The 15,863-nt window shown below is 34.4% G+C and overlaps 3 protein-coding genes across 9 annotated transcripts in view; 1 reads left to right on the top strand and 2 right to left on the bottom strand.

The window, feature by feature from the left end:
- The window catches only part of LOC112523316, a 28,400-nt gene extending 21,688 nt beyond the window's left edge, over nt 1-6,712 (top strand). For 6 of the 7 annotated variants that reach the window (XM_025132857.1, XM_025132858.1, XM_025132861.1 and 3 more), the window contains 10 exons: nt 358-3,851; nt 3,991-4,067; nt 4,178-4,258; nt 4,403-4,474; nt 4,543-4,648; nt 4,754-4,808; nt 5,284-5,412; nt 5,506-5,623; nt 5,852-5,934; nt 6,170-6,712. In XM_025132857.1, the coding sequence (XP_024988625.1) occupies nt 358-3,851; nt 3,991-4,067; nt 4,178-4,258; nt 4,403-4,474; nt 4,543-4,648; nt 4,754-4,808; nt 5,284-5,412; nt 5,506-5,623; nt 5,852-5,934; nt 6,170-6,590 (4,636 nt within the window). In that variant the 3' untranslated portion in view covers nt 6,591-6,712. Of the gene's footprint in view, nt 1-357; nt 3,852-3,990; nt 4,068-4,177; nt 4,259-4,382; nt 4,475-4,542; nt 4,649-4,753; nt 4,809-5,283; nt 5,413-5,505; nt 5,624-5,851; nt 5,935-6,169 lie in introns of those variants that run through there. The other variant, XR_003070254.1, reaches the window with a different exon arrangement.
- Nucleotides 6,713-9,909: 3,197 nt separating this feature from the next.
- LOC112522963 lies at nt 9,910-14,462 on the bottom strand. Its single transcript, XM_025132336.1, has 9 exons — nt 14,267-14,462; nt 13,263-13,421; nt 12,724-12,826; nt 12,526-12,585; nt 12,185-12,241; nt 11,867-12,070; nt 11,683-11,785; nt 11,333-11,547; nt 9,910-10,229 (listed from the first exon to the last, which is right to left on the bottom strand). Exons 2-9 carry the CDS (start codon nt 13,376-13,378, stop codon nt 10,137-10,139), a joined length of 951 nt encoding a protein of 316 aa, XP_024988104.1. The 5' UTR covers nt 13,379-13,421; nt 14,267-14,462; the 3' UTR covers nt 9,910-10,136.
- Nucleotides 14,463-15,774: 1,312 nt separating this feature from the next.
- The window catches only part of LOC112523669 (50S ribosomal protein L3, chloroplastic), a 1,703-nt gene continuing 1,614 nt past the window's right edge, over nt 15,775-15,863 (bottom strand). The window contains exon 2 of the mRNA XM_025133357.1: nt 15,775-15,861. Coding sequence (XP_024989125.1) covers nt 15,776-15,861 — 86 coding nt within the window. The 3' untranslated portion in view covers nt 15,775. The remainder of the gene's footprint in view (nt 15,862-15,863) is intronic.

The raw sequence follows: 15,863 nt of genomic DNA, 5'->3' as shown, positions 1-15,863 counted from the left end.
CTTCTCGTGAATTGCACTATACTTTCTTGAGCATGATTTGTGCATGCCAAGAGTTATGTATTCCCAAGGTCAAGCAGAAATGGATCCTTTTGTTAAATATACCAGGTTTTCAGCCAAAGAAGTCAAAGAAAAAATCATATTCATGTGATGATACCCTTGTAAATACTGTAGACTTGCTAAAAAAGCTTAACTTGAATTTTGAATAAAAAAATTCAAAGCCTATGTACAATTTAGAATTTATAGATGTAGTGAACATTACACTCTCTCAAAACTATTGGGCAAGATAAATTCCCTAATAATCAGCAAAGCATCTCAGTGCTGCAATGCATTATTGTCATTATTGTATTTGTTTTGCAGTGTACTTCTCTCAATTTTGGAGCCTCACATGCAATTGCCACCTAATATTGACCTTGGCAAATTTCCTACTTCTGAGGCCATGGATCCTCAACCGCTAGATGTTTCCCCTCTCTCTTCTGCTCCCTGTAATGGAGCTTCTGCTTCAAAGATTATTGACCAAGACGATGCTGATGGAAGGATAGACACTTCAGATACTATGGCTAAGCTAGAAATTTTTGATGATGTCAGTGTTCTTTTTGCTCCACCTGAAGTCAGGGACATGATGCTTACATATGTTTGTGGGGTTCCTGATCAAACAAACTCAGATCTGAGCCATTGCAATGCCAATGCAGAAGAGAAACATTTAGTCGAGAGAAAAGCGCCCAGCAACTACAAAGGTGAAGGCTTTGGTGCTATGGAGTACTCTGAGTTGCATACAGAGTGTCTACAGCTTATGAATTATGGAGATTGTGAGTTGTGGGCCTCTGAGTTTAGGCGTGTGGCTTTCGATTTACATTCACATTGTGATATTACCCCTGAGGGTCATAATGCTGCCATAGATGCTCTGTTGTTGGCTGCAGAGTGCTATGTTAATCCCTTCTTTATGATGTCTTTCAGAGACTATCCTAAGCTAGCCCTGGAGACAAAAATTGGCAAGACCAATGATAAATATGGCTTTGCAGAAATCAGAAGAATTTTGGAAAAGAGTGACAGTACTTTGGAAACTATAGCTCGTCTTGAGAAGAAGAGGGACAAAATAGTTCTTGAAGTTCTTCTTGAGGCTGCTGAATTAGATCACAAGTATCAGAAAATGGTGCCTAACAGTGATAATTCTTCCCCAGTTCCTGACGAAAATGACGATGTTATACAATTTTCTGTGCCAGATACATCATCTATGGATGCCATGACCTTGGTTCGACAAAATCAAGCCTTGTTATGCAAATTTCTGATAAATTCTTTGCTGAAGGAGCAGCACTCAATGCGTGAGATTCTTCTGCAGAGTTTGGTGTTTCTGTTGCATTCAGCAACTAAACTTTATTGTCCTCCTGAACGTATAATTGATATCATAATAGAATCTGCTGAACATTTGAATGAGCTGCTTGTATCGTATTGTCATCAATCTAAGGAAGGGACTTTGCAATTGGATTTGATTAAGGTACACGAGGTAGAACGTCACTGGATGCTTCTTCAAAGGTTGGTGGTAGCTTCAACCGGAGGTGAAGAAGGTTCTAATATCTTAGTTAATATGAACAATGGGGCTCGATTCAGTAATATGGTTCCTTCTTCAGCTTGGGTGAAGAAAATATCTTCCTTCTCTTCTTCTGCATCTCCTCTGGTTCGATTTGTTGGATGGATGGCAGTATCTCGTAATGCGAAATTGTATCAGAAGGAAAGACTCATTCTTGCTTCTGATTTGTCTCAGTTAACAACTTTGTTATCTATTTTCATTGATGAACTTGCTGTAGTTGATGACATTGTTGAGCAGAAAGCTGAGAACAAGATTCATGGAGTAGGATTCAAACAAGATATAATTTCTGTTAGAGGGCAACTCGCTAGTCAACATGGAGATCATTCTTTTCGTGTAATCTACCCTGAAATTAGCCAGTTTTTTCCCAATTTGAAGAGACAATTTAAAGCCTTTGGGGAGACTATATTGGAGGCTGTTGGACTGCAACTGAGAGTTCTACCTTCTAGTGTTGTGCCAGATCTATTGTGCTGGTTTTCTGACTTGTGTTCATGGCCCTTACTTCAGAAAGAGGATGACCAAGTTCCGTCTTCTAAAAGATCTCCCTTGTTTAAGGGGTTCCTTGCAAAGAATGCAAAAGCTATCATCTTATATGTACTTGAAGCCATTGTAGCTGAGCACATGGAAGCGATGGTGCCTGAAATACCTAGAGTTGTACAAGTGCTCCAATCCTTGTGTAAAACCTCATACTGTGATGTGGCATTTCTTGATTCTGTTTTGGGTTTGTTAAAGCCAATCATCTCCTATTCTTTGAGGAAGGCATCTAGCGAGGAAAATCAATTGGTTGGTGATTCATGCCTTGATTTTGAGTCTGTGTGCTTTGATGAGCTTTTTAGCAACATAAGAAACCATTCTGAGAATCAAGTTAGTCCTGCTGAACAAGGATATAGCAGGGCTCCAACAATTCTTGTTTTGGCTTCGGTTTTTCTTGATTTGTCATTACAAAGGAAACGTGAGATATTACAGTCGCTTGTATTTTGGGCTGATTTTGCTACCTTTGAGCCAACGACATCCTTCTATGACTACCTTTGTGCATTTCGGACGCTAATAGAAAGCTGCAAAACTTTGCTAGTTGAGAAACTACAAGTATTGGGTGTTATTCCTATCAAAATACCTCTCAATTCGAATGTGAATGGTGGATCATGTGATAATAACTCTGAATCACATACAAAGTTCCTTGTAGATGCTTTCAAGGGGTGTGATAACTTGCAAAGCGACATTGAAAATACTTTGGTCTTGGATCGAGTGGGTCATCAGTTGTCTGTTGAAGAAATGGCAGAATTCTCCAAAGACCTGGAAGGACTTGTTTCCAAGCTTAATCCGACTATCGAGCTTTGCTGGAAACTTCATTATCAACCAGCTAAGAAACTTGCCATCATGTCAGCCCAATGTTTTGTGTACTCACGATGCTTATCATCAGTGTTAGAAAAAGATTCAACTTTTGCAGAGGTTGAGAAGGAGGGTCTGGTTTCACATAGCTTGGTTGATCACTTTCATTGGAAGACCAGTCTTGAACAACTTGCTGGAATAGTTCTCGTGTTACAAGAAAACGGTTGCTGGGAGGTTGCCTCTGCGATTCTGGACTGCATACTTGAGGCACCTCGTTTTTTTGGTTTGGATAGAGTAATCATTCCTCTTTGTTCAGCAATGAAGATATTTTCATGCACTGCACCAAAAGTTTCTTGGCGGTTGCAGACAGACAAGTGGTTGTCATCGTTATTTGATGGAGGCATTCAGAGCCTTAATGAGAGTGAAGTTCCTTTAGTTGATCTGCTAAGTTCAATGATGGGTCATGCTGAACCAGAACAGCGTTTTATTGCTCTGAAGCACTTGGGGAAGCTGGTCGGCCAAGATGCAGACAGTGAAGCAACGTTACTGTCTTCAGCATCTTACATTAAGTCAGCTATAATTGAACTTGATAGTTCATGTGATGAGTCGATTTTATCATCTCTTGTTTCAAATACATGGGATCAAATTGTTGTGCTAGCTTCAAGTGACACGTCACCACTTTTGAGGACGCGTTCGATGGCACTTCTAGTTAACTGTGTTCCATTTGCTGAGAGGCGACAACTACAATCTATTCTTGGTGCAGCTGATAGTTTTCTCCCTTGTTTAATCAACCTCGGTCGCCAGACATGTGAAGGCCCATCTATGCTACTTTCGTTAGCTCTTATTGCCAGCATCTGTCTGTACTCTCCTGTTGAAGATGTTTATCTGATTCCTCAAAGTATTTGGACAAATATTGAAACTTTGGGTCTATCGGAAGCTGGTATATTTTTATTTGCTTAATTGGGAAGAAGATTAAATAGAAAAGGAATGTTGTCGTTTAGAAAATCTGTTCAATTTTTGCACCTATTGTATTGTTTCAATTGATTTTTATTGCTGATGTTTGTACTGTTATTATATAGGAAAGCATGAAGATTCTGTTCAGAGTGCTTGCCAAGCTCTATGTAGGCTTAAAACAGAAGGGGATGAAGCCAAAGGGGTAAGTATTTACAAGTCTCAGATGTTTTACCGATTTGTTATCATCCGTTAACCAACAAAGTGCATTTGATGTCATTGCCTTAGTCTAACATGTAAGTTTTGCATGCCAAGATTCTCAAGGGAGTTCTCACGTCAAGTTTTTCAAAACAAGGAGACCCGGATTTTGGAAGTACGCGTGAGTCACTTCTTCAGGTAAATAATGATTTGGAACTTAAATAGAGCAGATGAATTAGTTTTCTCTTTCAGATGCGTTCATTTTGTATTCTTCGCAACTAGATCTCATACAAATAATAACTGTGTTTTTATCTATAATCAGATATTTAATGTATGTGACAGGTCCTTGCAAATTTGACTTCTGTACAATCGTACTTTGATTTTTTCTCCAAGAAAACTGAGGAAAAACTTACGGTAAGTTCTGGGTTTATAAGATTAATATTTGATTTCTTAAATAACTAACAGGTCTTGATGTGTCACAGGAAATTGAGGAGGCTGAAATTGAAATGGATCTAATACAGAAAGAGCAGTCTGTTCCAGAGTCATCTGATGATTTCTTAGACTGGAGGAAGCTTCCTTTTCTAGCCAGTAACTTCTCTTACATCAGAATCTGTTAATCCAAATATATCCTGACATTCTGAACTTAATGATCTCCATTCAACAATATTTTTCATGCCATCTTGTTCGATCCAGGTTATGAGAAGGAAGATAAACGTCTTCAAGAAATTAAAGATGGCATTCAGTCTCTGTATGTACCATCTTACTAAAACTATATCTTGATTGCCCCATTAGGTCTTTATTTGTTCCTATGGAACTTGGGCCATCTACATAAAATTATAGAAATATAAGTGAGAATGAATAGAGGACTAGTTTTTATTGAATGTTTCAGAATTTCCCATTGGAAGGGTGGGGTGAAGTTACTATGATACTTCATGCTTTGCAGATGGCATCTTTTAAGTTTATCCTATTCATCATTAAGTACATAAAATTTTCTTTTTTGGTAGAAATGTAGATTAAACGTATTTGTTTTATTTTGTTTATTTGTGGGTTTGTATTCGACTTGCAACTTTCTGGGATTGTCATCAGGATTTTTTTTGTTCCAAAATGTTGATATGCATTTGCATTTATCAAGGTTCAGTATTTTACTGGCATTTTTTTCTTTTCAGTTTCTTTTTTTTAGTCCTAGTATGTTGGAAATGATTACTTTGATTTTCCATGAATAGCGAAAAGGCCAAGCTTAAAGAAGAAATTGCAGCACGCAGACAGAAGAAGTTGCTCATAAGACGTGCACGTCAGAAGTACTTAGAGGAGACAGCTCTGCATGAAGCCAAGCTCCTTCAGGAACTTGATAGGTTGCACCTCTTCTTCTGTGGTTCATTGTGCTCTCAATTATGAAACTTCTTTAATATAAAATAGTCTTTAAAATGCACCTCTCCTTATGACAGAGAAAGGGCTGACGAAATGGAAAAGGAGATGGAGAGACAAAAATTGTTGGCAAATGAACGTGCAAAAACTAGGGAGCTTCAGCATAATCTTGATATGGAGAAAGAAAAGAAAACGCAAGTAAGATTAGATGAGTTCGAGTTGAATACCTTGAATTATGTAATTATGTTATCTTTTACACAAATAAAAAAATATGCTAAACATGACCATAGATCGTGTAAGCTGGATGTGAAAAATACTATAGTGCTTCGAATACGGTTTTCTCACTATAATTAAAAAAAAAGTATTATTGTTTCTTTCTTTCATACTTTTAACCCTTGTTATTGAGGCTATTTGATTTTTTTGCAGAGAGAACTCCAACGAGAACTAGAGCAGGCAGAGTCAGGGCTTCGACCAACCTCAAGAAGGGAATTTTCCTCTACTCATAGTAGGTATGCTTTCGTGTCTGATCAAATTCGTTTGGAATAACCTTCTCATTCATGCATTTCTTTATTGTTAGCATTTTTAGATTCAATATCCGTGAAGTATGAATTCCATGGCTTTTGAAGAAAGTCACTTGATTTAGGAGCACTTGTACTTTCAACGGTCGAACAATTAGTTTTTGGTCATTTTATCTGCAAACTCACTATGTTGTGTTCTTTATTTGGTCATTTTATCTGTCTGCAGTCGGCCGCGAGAGAGATATCGGGAAAGGGATAATGGAAGATCAACGAATGAAGGCAACTTGAGAACAAGTGGTGGTGGTTTGCCGCCCGACTTCACAAACCCTAATTCTTCTGTGTCTGCCACACCAACCATTGTCCTGACGGGGCCACGACAATTTTCAGGCCAACCTCCAACTCTTCTACAATCCCGTGACCGCCCAGATGAAGGTGGTAGTAGTTATGAAGAAAACTTTGATGGTAGCAGGGACTCTGGGGATACAGGGAGTGTTGGTGAAGCAGATCTAGTGATGGCACTGGAGGGGCAATCTGGTAATTTCGGGTCAGGTCAACGGCATGTGTCGAGAGGGAACAAGTCAAGGCAGATGGTGGAGCGGAGAGAACGAGACGGAAGACGCGAAGGGAAATGGGAAAGAAGACATTAGCAGGGCATGTAGTAAGAAATCTTATTTAGGTTTTTGGTATTTTTGAATTGTGATTGTGATGATGATGAAGTTTCTTCCTCAATGTGTTGTAATCAAGCCTCTTTTAGGTTTAATGATTCATCATATCTATCTTTAACTTTGCATAAAACTTTTATTAAATTTTTATATTTTTTCAACAAATGTTTTATTAAAAAAATACATCTAAATCATTATTATTATTACATGATAAAAAAATATTCTTTTTTATTCATAAATAGGTTTTTTTATATGTATTTTGTTTATTTTAATGTATTTTAGATATATGATTAATTTTTTCCAAATAGGATTAAATATATAAAATAACAACATATTTTTATAATTTTTTTAATAAATGTGTATCCAAGAGTACTGATTCCAAATATTGTACTTGTATTGTAGTAAAAACTTCTCAACTTGATTTTAAAATAATATAAGAGCATGTAGTAAATAATTTATAGTACAGTAAAAATATTAATATAAATATACTTGCATTTAAAATGCCTCAGATTGAAATTTTCAGAACCCGGTTACAAGAACTGAAAAAAAAATCAATACATGTATCAAATTAAAAAGAATAAAAAATATTTTTTAATACTAGAAGAGTATTCGTACAATGCAGCGAGATAAATCTTGATTTTAATGTTTTGTTTTATATTTTGGGTCTATCAATGTTATAATGCGATTTTATATGGTTTTGAGAAAAAGAAAATGTTTTTATTTTTGAAAGAAATATAAATTTGGATATTATAAAATTTTGATAAAAATAAGCGATATTAATATCAAATTAATTATTTAATTTTTTTTTTTTTTGCGTAATTTCTTTAATTCAATTTGTTATTATGATCTAATTGAATTTTAAAAACGAACTAATTTATTTTTGGTTTAATAGAATAATTTATTTAAGATAATAATTAAGTATTCTGTTAGAACTCAATGATTATCCTAATTATATTTTAGATATTTTATAATTAAAAATTGAGATGTTTATCCATTAAGATTATGTTTATCTGCAGTTAGTTACACGAATTCAAACATAAAGCTTTAATAAGTTGTCCTTACGCATAATTTACTTGTAATTTTGAATTTTAAGTAATATGCATCAATAAACAGTAATACTTCATGCAAAAAAATGGTTTTTAAGAGTTTTTGTCAAATGCTTTATAATATAGTATAGATAATTTATTTAATTAAAAATATTAATTATATTTAAGATAATTTAAATTTAAAAAATGAGATAACTCTATGGGTTTATCAATTGGCTATTAATTAGTGTTAAGAAATTGTATGTAAGCTATAATAAACTGTAACTTTGAATTCTGAGATATTAATGAACGACACTTAAATATTAATGCTTAATAATTTAATTTTAAGAATCTTTTATCAAATATATACACAACAATATTTGAAATTGTGCGACTTTCTGAACTTAAAATTATTACAAATTTATTTGTGGAATATTTGATGTATATATATATATATACATATATTAGAAGAGTACTTGTACAATGTAGTGAGACACATCTCGATTTTAATGTTCTATTTTATTATTTTGTCTTTGTCGATGTTATAATACGATTTTATGTGTTTTTTAAGAAAACAATAATGATTTTGTTTTTAAATAAAATATAAATTTGAAGATATCATAAAAATTTGAAAAAAAATATATCAATGTTAACATCAAATCAACTATTTAAAAGTTCTCATTTTTATGTAATTTTCTTAACTTATTTTTTTTTATTATAATTTAATTTAAGTTTAATAATGAAATAATTTATTTTTGGTTTAATAATATAACATTTTATAAARATAATAATTAAGTATTCTGTTAGAACTCAATGATTATCCTAATTATATTTTAAAATTTTTATATTCAAAATAAGATGTTTATCCTGTATTTGATTATGTTTATCTGCAGTTAGTTACACAAATTCAAATATGGAGCTTTAATATGTTGTACCTACGCGCAATCTACTTGTAATCTTGAGTGTTAAGTAATATGCATTAATAAATAGTACTTTACGCATGAAAAGTGGTTTTTAAGAGCTTTTGTCAAATGTTTTATAATATAGTGTGTGTGTGTGTGTGTATAGAGCTTGTTTCAAATGTAACTCATCGCATTTGTACAAGCAATGCAACCTAATAAATTGAAATATTTATGAAATAATGAGAGTTCATTTATTGTGATTTAAATATTTATGAAAGATAAATAAAATTTATTAATTATGATCAAAACTTTATATTAGGAAACAACCAAAACTTCTATAAAATTACATATTCATCAAATTAAATGGATGGTTAAGATTGAGTTGTATTGGTTGTACAAATGTAAGAGGTTATATAATAACCAACCCCTCTCTCTCTATATGTTGTCAATGTTTTTCTTTTTAAATATTATATTTTAATATATGGTGAATATTTATGTATAATTTTTACATTTGATGAGTTTGAACCCTATTTTGGAAGGTTGAATTCTATGGATGATCCAGGTATCACTGTGCTAATAATCTTTTGCTATGTTGCCAATATTCTTTTAGTATTTTCAAAGTCGAATTTAATAATGATACTTATCTTCATTTAAAAATATAAGTAATAACTAAATACATCTAATTAGACATAAATAGATTCAATTGAGGCATAACAATCAAGAGGTGGGTAAAAGTCAAGAAACAAAGAATCGTAAGATATCTAATGAAACTGTCGCTGGAATTCAGATCTTATTTAAAGAGAAATATCTCAAATATCTAAAGTTTTTCTTTGTATATTATAGGGATGATCCGATCTGCAAGGATCATGATTGAGAATTGTTTGATCGTTTTTCTCCGAGGAAGAGGCAAACTGTATCCTTTTCTCATTTTAAAATAAAGCCATAAATGAGATTCAAAAAGTCGATTACGGATAACTCCAATTAGTTCGACACACCAATCTAAGGGGATATTTTTTAGCTCACTCGACAGCTGAAACTATCCCATGACTTGTTTTGTACTTGAGCAAAGTCACGCTACCCTTTTGCCAACTGAACTACACGCCAAAGATGGTCATGGAACTTATTTAGTACATGGCTGTAAAAACGAACTAGAAATACCATTTCAAGTAATCATACATTAGTAAATGACCAAATTAACCGTTAAGGGTTCTTTTTATCGGAGTTAGTAGATAGACAAAAATAGCAACAAATCACAAACGACAGTGACGAAAACCTTAATTGCAAAAACAGAGAGGCAAAAGTAGCAATACTTGACAAACCACAGTGACAAAAACGTAGTTTACTCTTTGATTTTATGATTTTTTTGGACTATAGATAGATAAAAACAATGAACTCCAGTTTGGTATCTTGCACTGAACTTGCAGAGGTTGATTTTATGCCGTTACAAAAACATCACACAAAATGTTTGAAGAAATGTTGAAGACAAAACCCTTATTGACAAGCGTACACGATAAATAGAACAGCTCATTCAAGAATCTCGACTAATTTAATACTACCAGTGAAGCAATGACAATACCAGCGCCACAAGTTGGAATTTCGCTTGCTTAAGATTCTTGAGGAGCTTCAAATCTTGTTGGGGTGTCGATACCAGCCATACAGCAAAGCCCCGATATCAAAATTATCAGCAAAACAAGTCCCTGATCCATCACAAACACATTTCATAAGCCAATACTTCTCCCTATATCCTAATAATAACCATAAAGTAATTGAAACACATGAGGTATAGTAACCAAATAAATGATCTTAGTAGCAAAGTGGCTCAAAATCATTTTACTCTGTTCTTTTACCTCTCAACCCATTTGGGTTCATGGAATTATCATAACAAACCGCTAGTCTAAGGGGCTGTTTGGTTGGTTTTCCATTAAAGATGTTTGTATGGATTAATCTATCTGTAAAGACTGACAAGGTTTTTGTTTGGGAGGGTTTTCTCATAGATGGAAGGAACAAGTTTTTTAATTGGAAAAAACTTGGTTTTCTACATAAAGCTCCCCCCTAAAAGCTTACTGAATAAACCACTTCCTATATCATTAAGCCACTACTAAAACGTCATGTATAGCTGACCGAATAAGCTGCGAGTCCTATTAAGCTCATTAAGCTGCTAAACAGACCCTAAACGGGAGGAAGGGAGCTCGAGAGGTAGAGGGTGGGGGTAGACTAGTAAGCCGAAAGATAGGCTACCAGAGTCCAACATAGACTGGGGGACATCATGTTGTCTTACATCCACTATGTTCCTTTGTACTTACTTTTAATTATATGGTAGTCTTCTTTTCTTTTTCGTCTCTGGCCTTAATATTTTTTCTTTTTCCATTTTGTCTCCTCTTTTCATTTAGTTCAGATTTTTTATGCGAGCTTTCTTTTTCGCAGATGCTTTTTGCAAGCCGGAGGTCTTCAAGGAAACGGCTGCTTTGCTCTCTGGATAGAGGACATGTATGCATGCACCCCCTCCCCCTTTTTTCCAGTGGAATATACTGGGCTACTTTGGCTTATATTTATATGAACTGCTTATGCTTCCGCTTAACCATCCACTTAATCCCCGCTTAAACAGTTATGGCATTAAGCTCTAGATGGTCACTTGACTGCCTAACTCTGCTTGATACTTACTAGAACACCAATCTGGCCCATTTCATAATGGAGGATGCAACAATTTGCATTAATCAGAAATGCAAAATTGTCAAAAAGTCAATAGACAATATATCAGAGACCTCTCAGTCTATAAGATGAAGAAAGAGGGTCAACTTACCACAAAAAGTCCCTCCAACAATGATGATTTAATTTGGCAAACTCCATCACACGAAGTGGAGTTGTCTGATGCATTTCCAGATTTTTGTGCAAGGAACCTGTCTAGCTGACGGTAAGAAGGATAACGGATGACATTCACAGGGTCGGAGACATATAAAACCGAATACTTTGCTCCTGTCTGCTCAACAGAACTGATAAGCTCAGAAAAAACTTTGCCTGCATGTTTAACAAATGGGCTTTTACCAAATTTACACAAGAAAACCAGTAAACAGAACCATTCAAAATTTAAGCTAGGTAAAAGATCAAGCCCAAATAACAATAACAACCAAAAAGACTACCATCATTACGTACCATCAGAACCACTTCCTTTCAGTGAGTCAGCTCCGCCATTGCAAAAGACAACCAGTGGTGTTTGCCCGTTGGATTTCTTCTCCATACTTGAAACTACATACTCCTGTCATTGTACATGGAGATCTATTAGAACATACCAAACACCATATGGAAGTATCTGATTAAAGCTTCCAGCAACTATTACATGGACTGAGTTGATGTCAGTAAGTTTCTCAAAGTTTCCACCCTCAGAAGCACATGACTCCAGTATTCCGACCTTGCTTAGTACTGCATCTTGTCCACAAGTTTCTGCAAACTCAGAAACTAATGAATTTTGCAGAGCTTCATTCTCTTCAGATGCAGCTACATAAGGGTATGCTAAAGAGAATGTCGACTTTGTGAACGAAACCTGCTCATTAAGGATGGAGTGTGGATATAAAAGTCAGAATGTGGACGCTCTGGTAAAACTTTTAAACTTGAACCAAATGATCCCTATTTGAGGGACTAGCTTCAGTGCAGTTACCTTGAGCAAGTCTAGAAGTCCTTGATCTCCACGTTTACGTCCAGAAATATCCAGAGACTGATTAAAAGAATGAGTATTAATTACGGAAGTACTGAATTCTATTAATTACAGAAGGATCTCAAAAATATCAGAAACTTATATAGTTGTAGATGTTGATTTTCAATGTCTCCATTTGTAACTTGCAAATCAATCAGATTGCGTTGAAAGCAAATGAGTATTTTTCATTGAAAATCTGGATTACAATCTGGTAAAGGACAGTAAAAGGAATTTAAAGGATAGAATTGCAATAAACACTCTCCGAATTCCTGTAATCTTCTTTCTTCTTTATTGTAGATTCTTACCTCTCTCCCAACAAAAACAATTGCAAGATCGACGGAATCTTCAGGTTTCTGACTGGGGCACTGAAAAAGCAGAAATGTTGCATTAAAACAAATAGTCGGTGCCTCATTCTCTCTCTTCCGTAAAGATATGGAATATATAACAATAAACAAAATCCAACTAGATAAGCAATAATCTCCACATAATCAAATAAAGATTACCAGTAAGTTTGACCAGCCACCTTCTAGCATGACAGATTTGGCCAGATCCTTTGGAGAAAGGGTTTGGTAACTTACAGCTTCCTTCACTTTGTTGGTAGTCAATCTGTGGTTTCCATACCAGTAAAAGATCAAAATAGAGGCATAAACCCATAACAAAAGATAAAAAAAGGAAGGCAGTAACAGAACATAAAGGATATGCTTAAGGAGATAAAGAAAGACTAGCTAATGACAGTGATAGGTATTATTACTTCAAAGAACAGCATAACCGTTGAATGACTGCCTACATCAAGGTTTATACGACTATCAAGTTAATCCCATATTATGTCTTGACGAACTCTTTTATTCATCGAGGCAAAAACATAAACTAGAAAGAGATCCTCATCTGTTATACCAAACACATGTAGTGCGTAACATCAAAAAACTTGACCGAAGATGACGAGCAAAAATAGTATGATGTATAAACGAAATGTTATTTTAACTTCCAACAAGACATAAAAGATTGAAAGTTATGCAATGCTTCCTAAGAAAAGTACACATACTCGTCTTGGGTATTTGTCCACAAAAATGCAGGGGCTGTAGATGAGAAGGTAAAGCCGAGTGGCAGTTCAGATACCACAAGCAAGACTGCTACAAAAGCTGCTACCCTCATCTTCATATCTCTCTTTAAAGAGACAATAAGTGTGAACTGCTGAGTGTACCTATAATAACATATATTATCAAAATAGTCTCAAAGCTGATTTCCCACTTGGTACCAGGATATACAAGACACCATGTTCAGAAGCCAAATGCTAATAGAATGATGAATGTGTACGTGTGTATGTACATGAGTATACATATAATATATATTAGGAAAACAGGACAGGCACTGGTGCTCATAAAGATATATTAGACTCCCAAGTAGAGCAAGATGAACACAAGTATGTGAACCAAGCACTCAAAAGATACACAAACTTCTCAAGCTTATTTCTCTATCTGAATACATAGAACAATCTATATACGTGAACGAGTGGGCATATATGGGCGTTTTTGCATGGAGATATGTCTGTGTGTTGAATAAAAGCTTGGTTGAAAGGTCTCTAATGCAAATAACACCATCAGAAAAAAGATGGTTAGCAAGAAAACAACATCAATAGGAATATACACGTGTACATAAATGAGAGCATTGGAAAATGCAAGAACTTTATGTTATTCACTTGGTAACTACAAAATTACACCTAAGGGAGCAGTATGTTAGATGAACAAGATTATTGAACTTTAAATCTGAAGCAAAAGGCTACTAGGTTGTACATCAGCACTGGGCCACTGATTAAGAATTCGTTCATATTCCAGCGCAATAACCTAATATAATTCTAGAACTCAAACCACCTACCGATGAACTCTCTCTGCCTACGGGAGACTGCGAAATTAAACAAATTGCCTAACAATCTGAGTTATAAAAAAAACATGTAAATCAAAAGATAAAATAATCTCAATCTAAACCCTAGAGGAACAGATAACATGCCTTACCAGATTGACCGGAAGGAGATCTGGATTGAATAATTACCTGAAGATGATTATAGAAGAAAGATAGAGGATAAGGGGAAGTGGGAGAAACTTCGGTGGTGAGATCGCGGTGGTGATAGGCGGAGGTAGGTGGATCTTGGAAGATTAGGATACGATTTTCCGGTGAGTGCTAGGCAGACGATGAGATCGTTAATCGATTCTCAGGACCTCTCCGCCATTCATATGATGCAAATTAGGAACTTTGACGAAACGATTTTTGTACCCCATTTTTTCATTATAAAATATTTTCACTTGGGTCCCTACAGTGTAATAAAATCTATACCACCCCCCAAAGTTATACAGGGGTTGGGTTCCTGTAGAGAAACAGTTAAGACGAAAAGCGTAAACAAAATCTCTATTTTTGGAGTTTGGATGCAGATTAGGATAAGATGCACCGGATCAATTCTCGTATCAAATGCAGTTAAATACATCTTGATTTTAATGTTTCGTCTTATTGTTTGTTTATGTCGATTTTATAATACGATTTTGTATGATTTTAAGAAAACAATAATGTTTTTATATTTAAATAAAATATAAATTTAAAGATCACATTTAAGTTTATATCCATATTAGTATTCAAAATAACAATTTAAAAATTCTTATTTTTTTAATAATCTTTTTAGTTCAATTTTGTTTTTTATAATTTAAATTTAGCTTTGATAACAAAATAATTTATTTTAGATTTATCAATGTAACATTTTTTATAATAAAAATTTTGTTAATGATTATCCTAATTATATTTTAGATTATTTATATTTAAGATAAGAGATTTATCTTCTATTTGATTGTGTTTATCAGAATTATATTACAGTTTGCCTAAAGCAAATTACAATTTATTAAGTTGATCAATTACTAACACGGTTTTTGCATATGTGAACAAGCGTTTCGGCTTACGAATAAACGTCCTCCAGAAGACTTTTAGAAATACTCGTGTGGATTCTGATACATGTTTACTTCTTTTTAAAAACTAAATTCACTCTTTATAAATCATCCTTCATAAACCATTCTCAAATTCACCGTTTGAAGTTGACATTTCACTTATATAGATGATAAATTGTAATTTGCTGTTATATTACTTGTTAAAAGACGATAGTAAGAAGACATGTATATGTGCATGCACTATTGTTGATTTTTGTAACCAAACAAACGTCTTTCCGGTCCATAACTTTAGGCATCTCATCACCAAACTCGAAAAACCAAACGTCGTTCAACTTTTAAATGGATGTCATTTACACCCGATCATGTCAAAATGACTAAAATACCCCCATTGGCGATTAAAACATAAATGTAAATTCTTTTATGGTTCCAACATAAGCGTTCAAGTCATATACGAATTCTAACAGATACATATTGGATATTCGTTTATAGCCTCTCCAATAAGACCGTCGTAGTTCGAAATCACATTCATATTGCAAAAATTTCATAAAAATCGAGTCATACAAGTTTAAAAAGCGAACGAATAGTAACTGAGAGGGAGAGGGAGAGGGAGAGGGGGAGGGTTCCAACCGAACTAACTCTTGGGGATATTCTTGCCAACGATCTTGGCTGGAGTTATTCGGATTAGGTTTCCGGGCTTACCCGGAACAGCCCCTTTGATC

This window comes from Cynara cardunculus (genome assembly GCF_001531365.2).
Source record: "Cynara cardunculus var. scolymus isolate 2C chromosome LG 12, CcrdV1, whole genome shotgun sequence".
Taxonomy (NCBI): domain Eukaryota; kingdom Viridiplantae; phylum Streptophyta; class Magnoliopsida; order Asterales; family Asteraceae; genus Cynara; species Cynara cardunculus.
This window is presented reverse-complemented; position numbering and strand designations above follow the sequence as displayed.